This window comes from Eschrichtius robustus, chromosome 16 (assembly GCF_028021215.1).
Source record: "Eschrichtius robustus isolate mEscRob2 chromosome 16, mEscRob2.pri, whole genome shotgun sequence".
Lineage (NCBI taxonomy): Eukaryota > Metazoa > Chordata > Mammalia > Artiodactyla > Eschrichtiidae > Eschrichtius > Eschrichtius robustus.
In genome coordinates this window covers 24,538,208-24,551,300 of record NC_090839.1, presented here as the reverse complement: position 1 = coordinate 24,551,300, position 13,093 = coordinate 24,538,208, and the positions used below count along the sequence as shown (strand labels likewise).

General features: G+C 40.9%; 1 protein-coding gene across 2 annotated transcripts in view; it reads right to left on the bottom strand.

Moving 5' to 3' along the window:
- TRPC4AP (transient receptor potential cation channel subfamily C member 4 associated protein) overlaps positions 1 to 8,731 on the bottom strand; it is a 74,731-nt gene extending 66,000 nt beyond the window's left edge. Inside the window, exon 1 of one of the 2 annotated variants that reach the window (XM_068525300.1) lies at positions 8,508 to 8,731. In XM_068525300.1, the coding sequence (XP_068381401.1) occupies positions 8,508 to 8,675 (168 nt within the window). In that variant the 5' untranslated portion in view covers positions 8,676 to 8,731. The remainder of the gene's footprint in view (positions 1 to 8,507) is intronic. The other variant, XM_068525299.1, reaches the window with a different exon arrangement.
- Between the last annotated feature and the right edge of the window lie 4,362 nt (positions 8,732 to 13,093).

The window sequence follows — 13,093 nt, the reverse complement described above, 5'->3', positions numbered from 1 at the left end:
CCTGTGCTCCGCAACGAGAGGCCGTGACAGTGAGAGGCCCGCGCACTGCGATGAAGAGTGGCCCCCACTTGCCGCAACTAGAGAAAGCCCTCGCACAGAAACGAAAGACCCAACACAGCCATAAATAAATAAATAAATTTATAAAAAAGAAAAAAGAAAAAAAAAAAAGATCTTTTTAGAGACTAAAAAGGCAAGTCACCAAATAAGAGAAGATATCTGCAAAACATCACCACAAAGGGCTCATATCCAGTGAATAAAAAGAACTTCAAATCAATTAAAAAAAGAAAAAAAAAAAAAAAAAAAGAAAAACCCCACCAGAAAAATGTGCAAAAGATTTGAACAGGTAATCCACAAGAGAGAATGTCCAAATGGCCAGTAAACTTCTGAAAAGGTGCTTAACTTCATGAGTCATGAGGGAAACACAAACTAAAACCATAATGAGATTCTACTGCTCACACACTAGAATGACTAAAATTAAAAAGACTGGCAGTACCATAGGTTAGCGAGAACATGGAACAACAGGAACTCATATACACTGCTGGTGGGATTGTAAATTAGTACAACCACTTGCGAAACTGTTCAGCAACAGCTGCTGATGCTGAACCTATGTATATCGTATAACCCAGCAATTCTACTTCTAAGTATATACCCAAAAGAAATTGTGCATATACACATCAAGAGACATGTACAAGAATGTTCACATAAGCATTATTCACAATAGCCAAAAACTGGATAGATCTCAAATACTCATCAAAAGTACAATGAATTAACTGTGGTTTAATACCACAGAATACTATACAGAAATGAAAATGAATGAACTACAGCTTCACCCATCATCATGGATGAATTTCACAATGTTGATTGAAAGAAGGCAGACTCAGTACACACAGTTTGATTCTATTTACATAAAGCATGAAAACTAGTACGACTAAATGCAATGTTGGAAGTTGCATTGGGCTGTTCTTTATTTTTTGTGCATTTTTATTTGTATATTTCAACACAAAATGTTTTGTAAACACCTAAAACAAAATAATCTGTATGTACTGATTATGGAAGGATCTCTAAAATATATTTTAAGTGAAAAAAGCTGGATGCACAACAGTGCGTATAGTACAGTATCACTTGTGTAAGGACAAACATATAGAGACATACCTGCTTTCCTAAGCTTAGATAGAGAGATACACAAGAAATCAAAACCATAGTTGCCTCTGGGAGTAGAACTGGAGGGTGCTAGTAGAGGTGGTAATGGGCTGTTTGCAAGGGAGACTTACTTTTCTCTGTAACCCTTTTGTACATGTGCATATGTTATCTATTCAAAACAAGCACCTCTGGCAGGGAGGGACTGACATGAAAGGGGCATTATATATATTGGTAACTCCTCAAATTTGGTCGTGGGTACATGTTTATTGTTGTAACACACTGGCATTACTTATTACCGCTTTTCGTAGGTCAAATATTTAACAATAAACTTAAAAAAAAAAAACCCAAGTACCTGCACAATGACAAACTGTGTATGCTCAATAAATGTTAGTTACCCTCCCCACTATATTCCCAAATATCTAAACTTATCTCCCACCTATGTCCCACAGGAGCACTTCACTTTCTCTTCCATCTCCTAATGGCTGGTTATGAGGACTTTCTCAGTGGTGTTCTTAGTCTCAGAAATCTCTCTGCTACTGTTAAAATTCTACTCATTCTTCAGAACCAACTCAAGTCTCACCTATTCCATGAAGCTCTCCAAAGCAATCACAGCCCGAACTTCACAGGAGAGAAAATGCCATTCAAAAATAGGAAGATCCTAAGAGAACACTTAGTGCAATCATTTTGCAGAGGGGGTTAGGTAATGTCAGGTGATAGACATGACTTTATTATAGTTGTTATATATTTTAATGTATATCTACACAAAGTATATCCACAATGAATAAAAAGAAAAACTTTCATCAATGCATATCATAGTTAAATTTCAGAATACCAGAAAGAGAGATGATCCTAAAAATGCTTAGGGAGTGAGGAGTGGGAAAATAGGCCATGCACAAAGGACAGGGAATCAGAACAGAACCTCTCAACAGCTACACCAAATACTTAAAGACAATGGAATAATATAATGCCATTAAAAATTTAAGGGAAAATAACTTCCAACTTAGAATTCTATACCCAGCTAAACTAAATACTCAAGTATAAGAATAAAAGACATTTTCAGACACGCAAGCTTTAAAAAAAAGTTACCTCCCATGTAGGCTTTCCTAGGAGGCTACTAGAGAATGTACTCCCCCAAGAAAAAGGAAAACAGGATTCATAAAACAGAGATCCAAAACATGAGAAAAAGAAATAAAATGCCCTGAATTTGGTGAAGGGAAATCCCAAGAATTCAGCTATACAGCTGTTCTAGCAAATAACTAGTTCAAATTGGAGGACAGAGGGTTCCAAGAAGGATTTCTTTAAAAAAAAAAAAAAAAAAAGTAGGAGTTTTAGAATTTGGGAGTAAATTGTAAGTAAACAAAAAGAAAAGCAAATTTTATAAAGATGATTATACTAGTGAAAGAAGCCAGACTCAAAATGCTACATATGGAATGATCCCACTTCTATGATAGTCAGTAAAATAGCATTAACAGAATAGAAAACAGATGAGAAGTTGCCAAAGGAGGGCGGTGGGGAAGGGGTTGACTACTACAAGGGAATTTCTAAATCCTAACTGTAGTGGTGGTCACACAACTGTGTGTGCTTGTCAAGACTTGTAGAACTATACACTGAAAGGGTGAATTCTACTATATTTGTGTCTCAATTTAAAAAGTAGGGGGAGAAAGGGCAGCTTTTAACTCTAAGAAAAACAAATTATACAGAACAAATACAAATGTTGTATACTATATGGCTCTGCTATAAACAATTATATCTCATCACTATCATCATAATGTAAATACTTAACACCAACAGCCAAAACTGATATAACTACATAAGGAAAATGATGGAGGCCAAATGTGTGGCACAGGGTGCTGTGAATTAAATCCTAATCTCTACAAGAGGAAGAAAACAGATAATCTCTAAAACTGTGAAGTCAAGAAATAGCCTTATAAGCATGTTATTTAGAATGCTGGCTTTCCTGTTTCCTGGACTCTTGCCCTACAAAAGAAAACAGCTACAGTGTGGGCAGTGGTTGCCTGGGGAGGGTGGAACTTGGCGGTGAAAAGTGGGGGCACTGCTGTTATTTGTTACAAGGTTCATGATATCCAGAGATCCTCCAAATCGTATGCAAAATATTCAACTTCACATGGAATTTCTTTTACTACTACTAGTTTGTCTCACAAGGCATTTACTCCCATTTAAAAATAAACATCTTGGGCTTCCCTGGTGGCGCAGTGGTTAAGAATCTGCCTACTGGGGCTTCCTTGGTGGTGCAGTGGTTAAGACTCCGCCTGCCAATGCAGGAGACATGGGTTCGAGCCCTGGTCCAGGAAGGTCCCACATGCCGCGGAGCAACTAAGCCCGTGAGCCACAACTACTGAAGCCTGCGCTCTAGAGCCTGCAAGCCACAACTACTGAGCCCGTGTGCCACAACTACTGAAGCCCGTGTGCCTAGAGCCCGTGCTCCGCAACAAGAGAAGCCACTGCAATGAGAAGCCTGCGCACCTCAACGAAAGAGTAGCCCCCGCTCGCCGCAACTAGAGAAAGCCCATGCTCAACAACGAAGACCCAACGCAGCCAAAAATAAAAATTAATTAATTAATTAAATTAAAAAAAAAAAAGAATCCACCTGCCAATGCAGGGGACATGGGTTCGAGCCCTGGTCCAGGAAGATCCCACATGCCGTGGAGCAACTAAGCCCGTGCGCCACAACTACTGAACCTGCGCTCTAGAGTCCGCGTGCCACAACTACCGAAGCCCGCGTGCCTAGAGCCCGCACTCTGCAACAAGAGAAGCCACCGCAATGAGAAGCCCGCGCACCGCAACGGAGAGTAGCCACTGCTCGCCGCAACTAGAGAAATCCCACATGCAGCAACGAAGACCCAATGCAGCCAAAGTAAATAAATTTATAAATAAATAAATAAAATAAAAATAATCATCTGGATTTTGTTTCCCTTGTGAACAGCTGAGTAGTGTGATGAAAAGAGCCACCATCCAGGCATCTTCAAAGTTGAATTTTTGGCAGATGTTGTATGGGTTTCTTCTCTCAGAATACTTGTGGTTTGACAGTTTACAGGAGTGATAATCTCTTACATCATGCTACCTAAGCTGTCAACCTGTTTAGTGAATGTGACACTTCCAGACATTTACAGTTTTCATTGACTTGTTTTTGTCTTTACTGCTTTTCTTTTTTAAATAATTAAAGGCTGAATTCCATAAACATAAAATGTATATCTTACTTGTTTAGTCCTAAGATATCTAATGCCTCAAAATGTATTAAGTGCAAGTAAATAGCCTTCTTAAAGAATAATTAATGAAGATTAAATACCTTTAATTAATGAAGATTAAATACACTGTTATATTATTCTGATAACAAACATTAACCAATGAATGCTTGTGTCTACTTTAATGGGATTTGTTTTAATATAAGAATGAATTTTATGGTTTGCGAATACAAAAACTGTTTAAATATTATTCATATTTTTAATTAATGAGAATTTATCCTATCTACGGGGTTTTCGATATCAAATTATCCTTGACAGGCAAAGGAAGACTGTATTTGACTTGAACCGCTAGGTTTCAAATGCTAATGCTCAGAACAAGGTTAAAACAATTGTGCCAATTGAAATTTTAAAAAAAAAAGAGGAGTCAATCTGAAAAAATATATATGAAGTAACACTCAGGTAGAATTTAGATATGCCAATAATCACAAAGGAAGCAATGACCGGAAATTTGGGAAACAAAACAGGATGCCATAACCTAGCCTGTCACCAGATTGCCAAACTGCAGTAACATCTCTAGGTGCGGTGGGTCATGACCTGTGTGAGTTGCTTTGCCTAGTCTATCCCTTTCCCTCAATTCCTACTGATCGTGCAGAGTCTTGTGCACCCCTGGAAAAGAATCTGGATTTGATTCCAACTGCAATGGGATGCCATTGGAAGGTTTTAAGCAAGGGATTATAAGATCTGATTTGCTTTAGGGATCAAATGTGCTGATAAATGTGAACAGGCTCTGTAAATGCTAAAGCATCATACCAGCATATTTTATTACCTTGATAGAGGTCAAATTGAAAGGGAGAGATGAAAATAAGGCACATTAAAATCCAAGTAGGACAGGCCCATTCTAAATCATGTGGCCTGGGGTCTTCTCCCAGGCTTCTCTCAAGTTCCGTTTGGGACTTGAGGAAGATCAGGTTTGGTGCAAGAGAAATCAGGAATTGTATTTGCCATATTAAGTTTGAGGTGACCATTAGAAACCTAGGTGGAGATCCTGAGAAAGTATCTGGATATATCCAACTGGAGCTAAAGAGAGAAACCAGGATGGAAACACAGATTTAGGATCTATCAGAATATAGTTTTGCTAAAAACGATAGTTGCTAATCTTTATAGCATGCTTACTATATTTCAGACACCATTTTAAGTGCTTTATATGTATAAACGCTCTTGGTCCTTACCACAGCTTTAGCAGGTTAGGTCCCATGATTATCTCTATTTTAAAAATGAAGAAACTGATGCATAAAGAGATTACGCTACTTGTCCAAAGACACATAGCAAATATGTACCAGAGCTGGAACTCAAACCTAGGTAATCTGACTCCAGAACTCCTTAAAGCCATGGGACTGTTTGGGATAGACAAAGAGACAGGACTAAGGAGGAGGAGGACAGAGCCCTCACATACAGTATTTCAAGTATTTCAGCCTCTGCAGACACAAAGAAAAATAAGACACAGTCTCTCAAGAAGCCCAGTCTGATAGCTATGAGCTGATGGCAACTATTTACTGAACATTTACTATGTGCCACACACTGGCCAAGCTTTTTAGACATGTTATTTCACTCCTCCTAACAGCCCTATGAGGTAGATGTTACTACAGCCATTTTAGAAATAATGAAACTGAGATTTAGAGAGGTTAAATAATATAACCTAGTTATAACTGACAGAACTAGGATTCAATCCAGGTCCATCTTACTTCAAAATCTGGTCTTTTCCAAGGAAATCCTGTTACATGCTACAACATGGATGAACCTTGAGGATATTATGCTAAGTGAAATAAGCCAGGCACAAAAAGACAATGTATGATTCCACTTATATGAGGTATCTAAAGTAATCAAATTCATGGAAACAGAAAGTAGTAGAATGGTGGTTACCAGGGGATGGGGGAGGGGAAAAAAGTAGTTGTTTAATGGGTTGAGTTTCAGATTTGCAATATGAAAAAATTCTGGAGATCTGTTTCGCAACAATGTGAATACTTGACACTACTGACTGCACACTTAAAAATGATTAAGAAGGTAAATTTTATGTGTTTAAAACATAAAGAAAAAAAATTTTAATCTGGTCTTTCCAAGTATACCACATGCCATAATGGATATGCTTACTGTGCTATGGAAATACTTGTGAGGATATAATTTATTCTGCAACGTGGGGGTGTAGCAAGGAAGAGATCAAAGAAAGTGACTAAGAAAGGACACATCTGAAAGATGAAGTTCCCCACTTTATCTTCACTATAGTTTTGGGAAGGTACCTCCATCTCAACCTCTGAAATAGCTCCCACTCCTGTCTGTATACAATTACTGATTACCACAATAAACAGACTAGACCAGGCTCAAGAACATTCCAGCACCTTCTATCTGGTGAGCTTCTTCAGTCTCCTCCCATTCCAAGTCATCCAGCACTGGAAACAAATTAAATGTACTAAATTTCCCCATTCATTAAGTTAAAGAACTTCCGTGGCTCCCTATTGCCCTCAGAACATAGAGGATTATCAAGACGAGTGCTTAGGAACAAATTACCTAATTTTTCTGAGCCTCAGTTTCTTCATCTGTGTTGAGATGAGTCCCGACACTTGATTCAAAAGATTGAGAATTAAATAAAGACACTGTATACCATGCACAATGCTTGATCCAAAATATGTGCTCAGTAAAGGTGAGTTAGTTCCCTTTCTGCCCATTCCTACATACCCAGCTCAGTTAAGGGTCTTTGGGTTAAAGGATAGAGCAAGTTATTTCCAGAATCTTATGGCAGATAGAGAAGAATGCAAAGGGAAAAAAGTTGCTCATCTATGGTCAACTGATGTTCAGGAAAATACTGTTCACCCAGAACTGCTTCTTCATCTGTAACCCTCTACAAACACAGACCACCTGGTCTTTATCTTATATTCTGTCCTTTTAACCATATGAGTAATACTGACGTGGTTCAAAATTAAGTTCATATATAAAGTTATACTGTGGAAAGTCTCACTCTCATTCTCTCCCTCATCTACCCAATTCCCACTCCACTCCCACCAATCACTTTATTACTATTCCTGTATTTACTTAAAAAGTTTCTTTATGCAAAAGCTGTCCTTAAATTAAGCCAATGTTTTACAGGTGTGTTTGCAACGTAAGTTCTGGGAACATGGGGGCGGGTGGAGTAGAGGAGCGAGCAGCCTAAGTTTATTCATCCTGCTTTACCCTAAAGCAGTGTCCTTCATTCACTCAAAAAAAAAAAAAAATACTAATCATATATTGGGCACTATTATAAGCCAGATACCAATTATAGCATTAACTGATTACTCTTCAGCTTTTTACTGTGCACCAGAAACGCATTTAACGCTTTACACAATTGTCTTCGATGCCCACAACACCTTAACGGGTAGGTTACTAATTATCATCTCCATTTTACAAATCAGGAAACTGAGTCACAGAAACGTAACTTGCCCAAGCAAGAGAGAGCAGGGTTCTGAATCCAGGCCTGACTCCAGAGCCCTAGCTCTTAACCATGACGCTCTACTCTGGCAAACCAGATACAGTCCCTGCACCCGCTGGAGCTCAGCCTAACGTGGGATACAGGCGAGAAAAAGGATAGACAACAAAGAAATATGTAATTACAGACTAAGAAAGTAATGTGAACGGAACGAATTCAGGCCTGTAACTGAATAACAATGGGGACCCACTTTAGAAGGGGGAGGGTTGTGTCGAGGAAAGGCCTCTCTGAGAGAATGACATTTATGATGGCTTGCGAACCGTTTGGGGTTTGCAGTGATGACCCACCGCCCAAGTCACGGGGAAGAAACTCGCGGCCCGTAGAGGCTACAGCAAACTCGCCCAGGGTCCCCCAGACGTGCAGACGTGGCGCAAGGAAGGGAGGATCCAGGAGCTGGGCCTAGGACTCGTACACGCCATCAATGCCCGATGCAGCCCAGCCCTGCTCGGCCCCTAACCCGGAGCCTCTAGCCTGCCGCTGCCCACTGCCCCGCCGCGGCTGACAGCGTCGCGACAGCCCACAGGGAGGCCCCGCGGCCAGCCAAGAGGGGTCGGGCCCGTACAGCGGCGGCCTGGAAAGGCCTCTTGCCCGGCCCCCCGCCAGCTCCCGCCCGGTCCACCCCGCCCCGCCCCTCCGGGCCGGCTTCGTACCTGCACGGCCCGGACCAGGCCCCGGCCGGTCAGCTGGCCCTGCCGCAGCTGCAGCAGAATGTTACCAGGCCGCGGCCGGCCGCCCCATCCGCCCCAAGCCGCCACAGTTGCCGCCGCCCGTCGCCCTCGGCCGACCCCAGACCCAGCAGCCGCCGGCGCCGCCGCCATGTCTCCTCGTCCGACAAACAGGAAGCAAGCGGCCCCGGGGCCGCGGAGATTCCTACGGGGCGGCGGAGGGGTCGCCGCAGCGCCCCCAGCGGGCCGACGGCAGAGGCGCAAGACGCGTGGCAGGGGCCGTGCGCGCCGCGGGGACTGCTGGGAAATGTAGTCCTGCTCTCAGGAGGGCAGGTGCGAGAGAGCGATGTGGCGTTTCTTGCGCCACTTATCCTTCTGGCCCCTCCGTCCAGCATTTCAGTGAGGTCCCCCGAGGTCGAAGACAGGTCCCTGCGTGTGCATTCTCCCATTTCTTGCCTATTTGGGGGAGGTTACAGCCAACTGGGTAGGAAAAGATCTTGGATTCCAGACCAGGAATCAGGCCGTCTGGTCTGATTTCCCGCCTGCTTCTTTCTGCCTCTGACTTGCCATGGACCTCTCTGAGCCTCAATTTCCTCATTAGTTCATTCAGTCAGTAGTTCCTGGGAGCCTATTCAGCCAGGAAATAGTTCCTTGGGGCCAGCTCTGCGCCCAGCACCGAACGGTCCCTGAGAAAACAGTGGTGAGCAGAGCAGAGTAACTAGGTCCCTGTTTTGAAATGCGGGTAACAGGAAAGACAGCACATCCATACACAGACGCACAGTAACAAACTAGGTAAGTTGTGTAACTGGGTAGGTTGTTGTGATGTTAAATGAAATAATGGAAGGGAAAAGGATTGGTAAATTGTGACATCATATTCTCTGTCAGAGGACTCTTGTCCTGATTTCTCCCCACCAGATAGTATGTTCTGTTCTACTCTGAGCCCAGGTAATCATTTTTTTGGCAAACTTTTGTGTCAGGATCATGGCATCTCCTCTCCTTTTTTCTTCCTGGGAGGGGGTCTTGTAACATAAATGAAAGAGGAATGCTGGGTGTGATGCAATAAGGAATGGTGGAGATTGTGACCCATAACTTATTGCCCAAACCAGAACTTTTAAAAATGAAAGGATGCTATTAATTACAACGGGACAGCAGGCGTGTAAAGGGACTGTTCCTGGCAAACTGTGATTGTGGTCACCATCCCCATGCCCAGCTACAAGGAGTGGTCTCTACTCGCCTCCTGCAGATTGTTGCTGAATTGTCTAGTTTTTCCAGAAAGGCCAAAAGTCTGGGTTTTTATGTGAAATCACTCAATTTTAAAAACTCCATGGGCCAAATAAAACCCTATTTATGACCCCTAGAACAGGGAGACCAGGATCAGGTCCAGGTGTACATGGAAGTTTAGCATGTGGTAAGGGAGACATTTCAAATCAATGGGCAAAGAAAAAAAAAGTTAGGTCTTAAACTTTACACCAAGCTAAAATGAATCTCAGACATACTAAAAGCTATGTATAACAAAATCAAAGTATAGTTCTAAAGCTGGATTGTGGTAATAGTTATACAACCTTAAGTTGACTAAAAATCATTAGATTGTACATTCAAAATGGGTGAGTTTTATGATATGTAAATTATACCTCATGCATTTATGATATGTAAATTATCTGATATGTTAAAAACCAAAGTATAAAAATAGTACAAGTGGGGACTTCCCTGGTGGCACAGTGGTTAAGAATCTGCCTGCCAATGCAGGGGACACGGGTTCGAGCCCTGGTCCGGGAAGATCCCACATGCCACGGAGCAACTGAGCCTCTGCGCCACAACTACTGAGCCTGCGCGCCACAACTACTGAGTCTGCGCTCTGGAGCCCATGAGCCACAACTGTCAAGCCTACGTGCCACAAGTGCTGAGGCCCACGAACCTAGAGCCCATGCTCCACAACAAGAGAAGCTACCGCAGTGAAAAGCCCGTGCACTGCACAGAAGAGTAGCCCCCGCTCGCCGCAACTAGAGAAAGCCCGCACGCACAGCAACAAATACCCAACGCAGCCAAAAATAAATAAATAAATTTACGAAAAAAAAAATAGTATAAGTTAATCTATGGGAATACTTTTACGATTTGGGGATAGAAAAGTTCTTCTCAATCATAAAACCCAGAAGTCATGAATAGGAAAAGATTGACAAGTTTGACCTTAACAATGTTAAAATTTGCTGTACAAGACACTATGAACAACCATAAAAGGCAAGTGATATTCTGGGAAACAGTCAATATCCAGAATGTATGAAGGACTTACCGTGCCCTCTGCCTGAAGTTCTCATCCCCAGGAAGCTCTCTGAATGGCTTGCTTCCTCATGAACTCCAGGTTTCTATTCACGGAGAGATCTTCCCTACTATCCATATAAAAACAGCACTCCTTAAACTCACCATCTTATTACCTGCTTTGTTTCTATAGCACTATCTCCACATGGCATAGTTGTTTACTTTTTGCACCCCTCCCCGACTGGAGTATAATCTTGGTCTTTGTTCATTGCCGCATTTATCTCCAGCACATAGAATAGTACTTGACACATAGTAGGTGGTCAAATATTTGTTTATTGGTTCAAAAAATTAATGAACAGATGCATGAACACCTACAAAAATCAAGGGAAAGGGTTCCTGGTGGTCCAGTGGGTAAGACTCCGGGCTCCCAATGCAGGGGGCCCGGGTTCGATTCCTGATCGGGGAACTAGATCCCGCATGCATGCGGCAACTAAGAGTCCGCATGCCACAACTAAGAAGTCCGCATTGCCGCAACTAAAAAGATCCCGCATGCTGCAACGAAGACCCGGCGCAGCCTAAATAAATAAATAAATCAATGTTTTTTTAAAAAATCAAGGAAAAAACCAAACAACCCAATAGAAATATAGGTAGAAAGGAAGAGGCAATTCACAAAAGAAAAATAAATGGCCAGTAAATGTGTAAAAAATGCCCACCCTCAATTTTATTAATAGTAGAATGTTGATGGGGAGAACATAAACTGATATATCTTTCTGCAAAGAAATTTTTTAGCAATATGAATTAAGTCATAAAGAAATCCAAACTTTTTGACTTGATAATTGCTCCCTAATGATATTACTTGATATGATGATGATTTAATGCAAAAATGCTTATTACTGTATTATTTGTGAAAGCAAAAATAGAAAAAAAATATAACAATAAAGTAGGATCATGGTTGAATCTAGTGTTCCAATATAATGGAATATTTGAGCCATTGAACATCATCATTTACAAAATAAAATACTAAGATTTCAAATAAAATTAAATATTCATATACTTTGATCTGCTTCTAGGAATTTATGTTTTAGCAACAGCTAAACAAGTATACCAAGATGTATTACTAAAATATTCAGTGAGATATTTATATATCAAAATATTGGAAAAATCTGAATATCCATCAATAGGTGACTAGTTAAACGAACCACGTTTCATCTACTCAGCAGAATACTGCACAGTCACCGAAAGGAATAGGACACACACACACACGCACACACACACTGACATGGGAAGATGTTCATGACACAGTTAAGTTAAAAAAGCTCATGGAGGGACTTCCCTGGCGGTCCAGTGGTTGAGACTTCGCCTTCCAATGCAGGGGGTGTGGGTTCGATCCCTGGTTGAAGAGCTAAGATCCCACATGCCTCGCCGCCAAAAAAACAAAATATAAAACGGAAGCAATATTGTAACAAATTCAATAAAGACTTTAAAAATGGTCCACATCAAAAAAAAAAAAACTTTAAAAAATTGTTTAAAAAAAAGTGCTCATGGAAGACCACTGTGTATCATGTGATCTCATTTGTGTAAGAAAAAATCATCTACTTATATAAATTTACATATACATTACAAAACCTGGAGGATTATGCACAAAATAGTTGAAAGCAATTACCACTAGGAAACAGAATTAGGAGGTAGGGAAAGAATATTCATTCTCCTAACTTTCACACTATTCCTTGCATTTTATTATAAGTGTAGATAACTTTAATAATTTAAAATGTAAATTTTAAAAATTACATATCTATAACTGGATAGGAAGGTGCTCACCACACATTCTTGAAAGAAAAATAAAGCAAGTTACAAAGGAAGAGGTATATTATGACCCCATTCATGTATAATTAGACATTCATACTCTATATGGTTATATGCACAGAATTACCTGAAAGAAATGTTATCAAAAATGTCAACTGTGGTTATCGCAATGTAGACAGACTTCAGGTAATTTTTACTTTATTAATATTTTTCATAATTTTTTACATAGTCCATGTATCATTTTTACACTCAGGGAGGAGAAAAAGTTCTTTTAATGTTAGAAATTAAGAAAAAAAAGAAAAAAAATTCCATTCCAGGGACACAAAGCTGGACATTGGTCAGCCGTCTGTGCAGCAGCCAGCCTTCCCTGGGCAATCACAGCCCTAAGATTCCACCCAGAGCTCTTCCTGAGGCATATGGTGGAATATACTCTCATCCTTGTCACAGCAAGGAGACAGGATCCTGACAAACCTTGCAGTTCAAATGGCCCTTCAGGTTTCCCTTGGCACTCATCA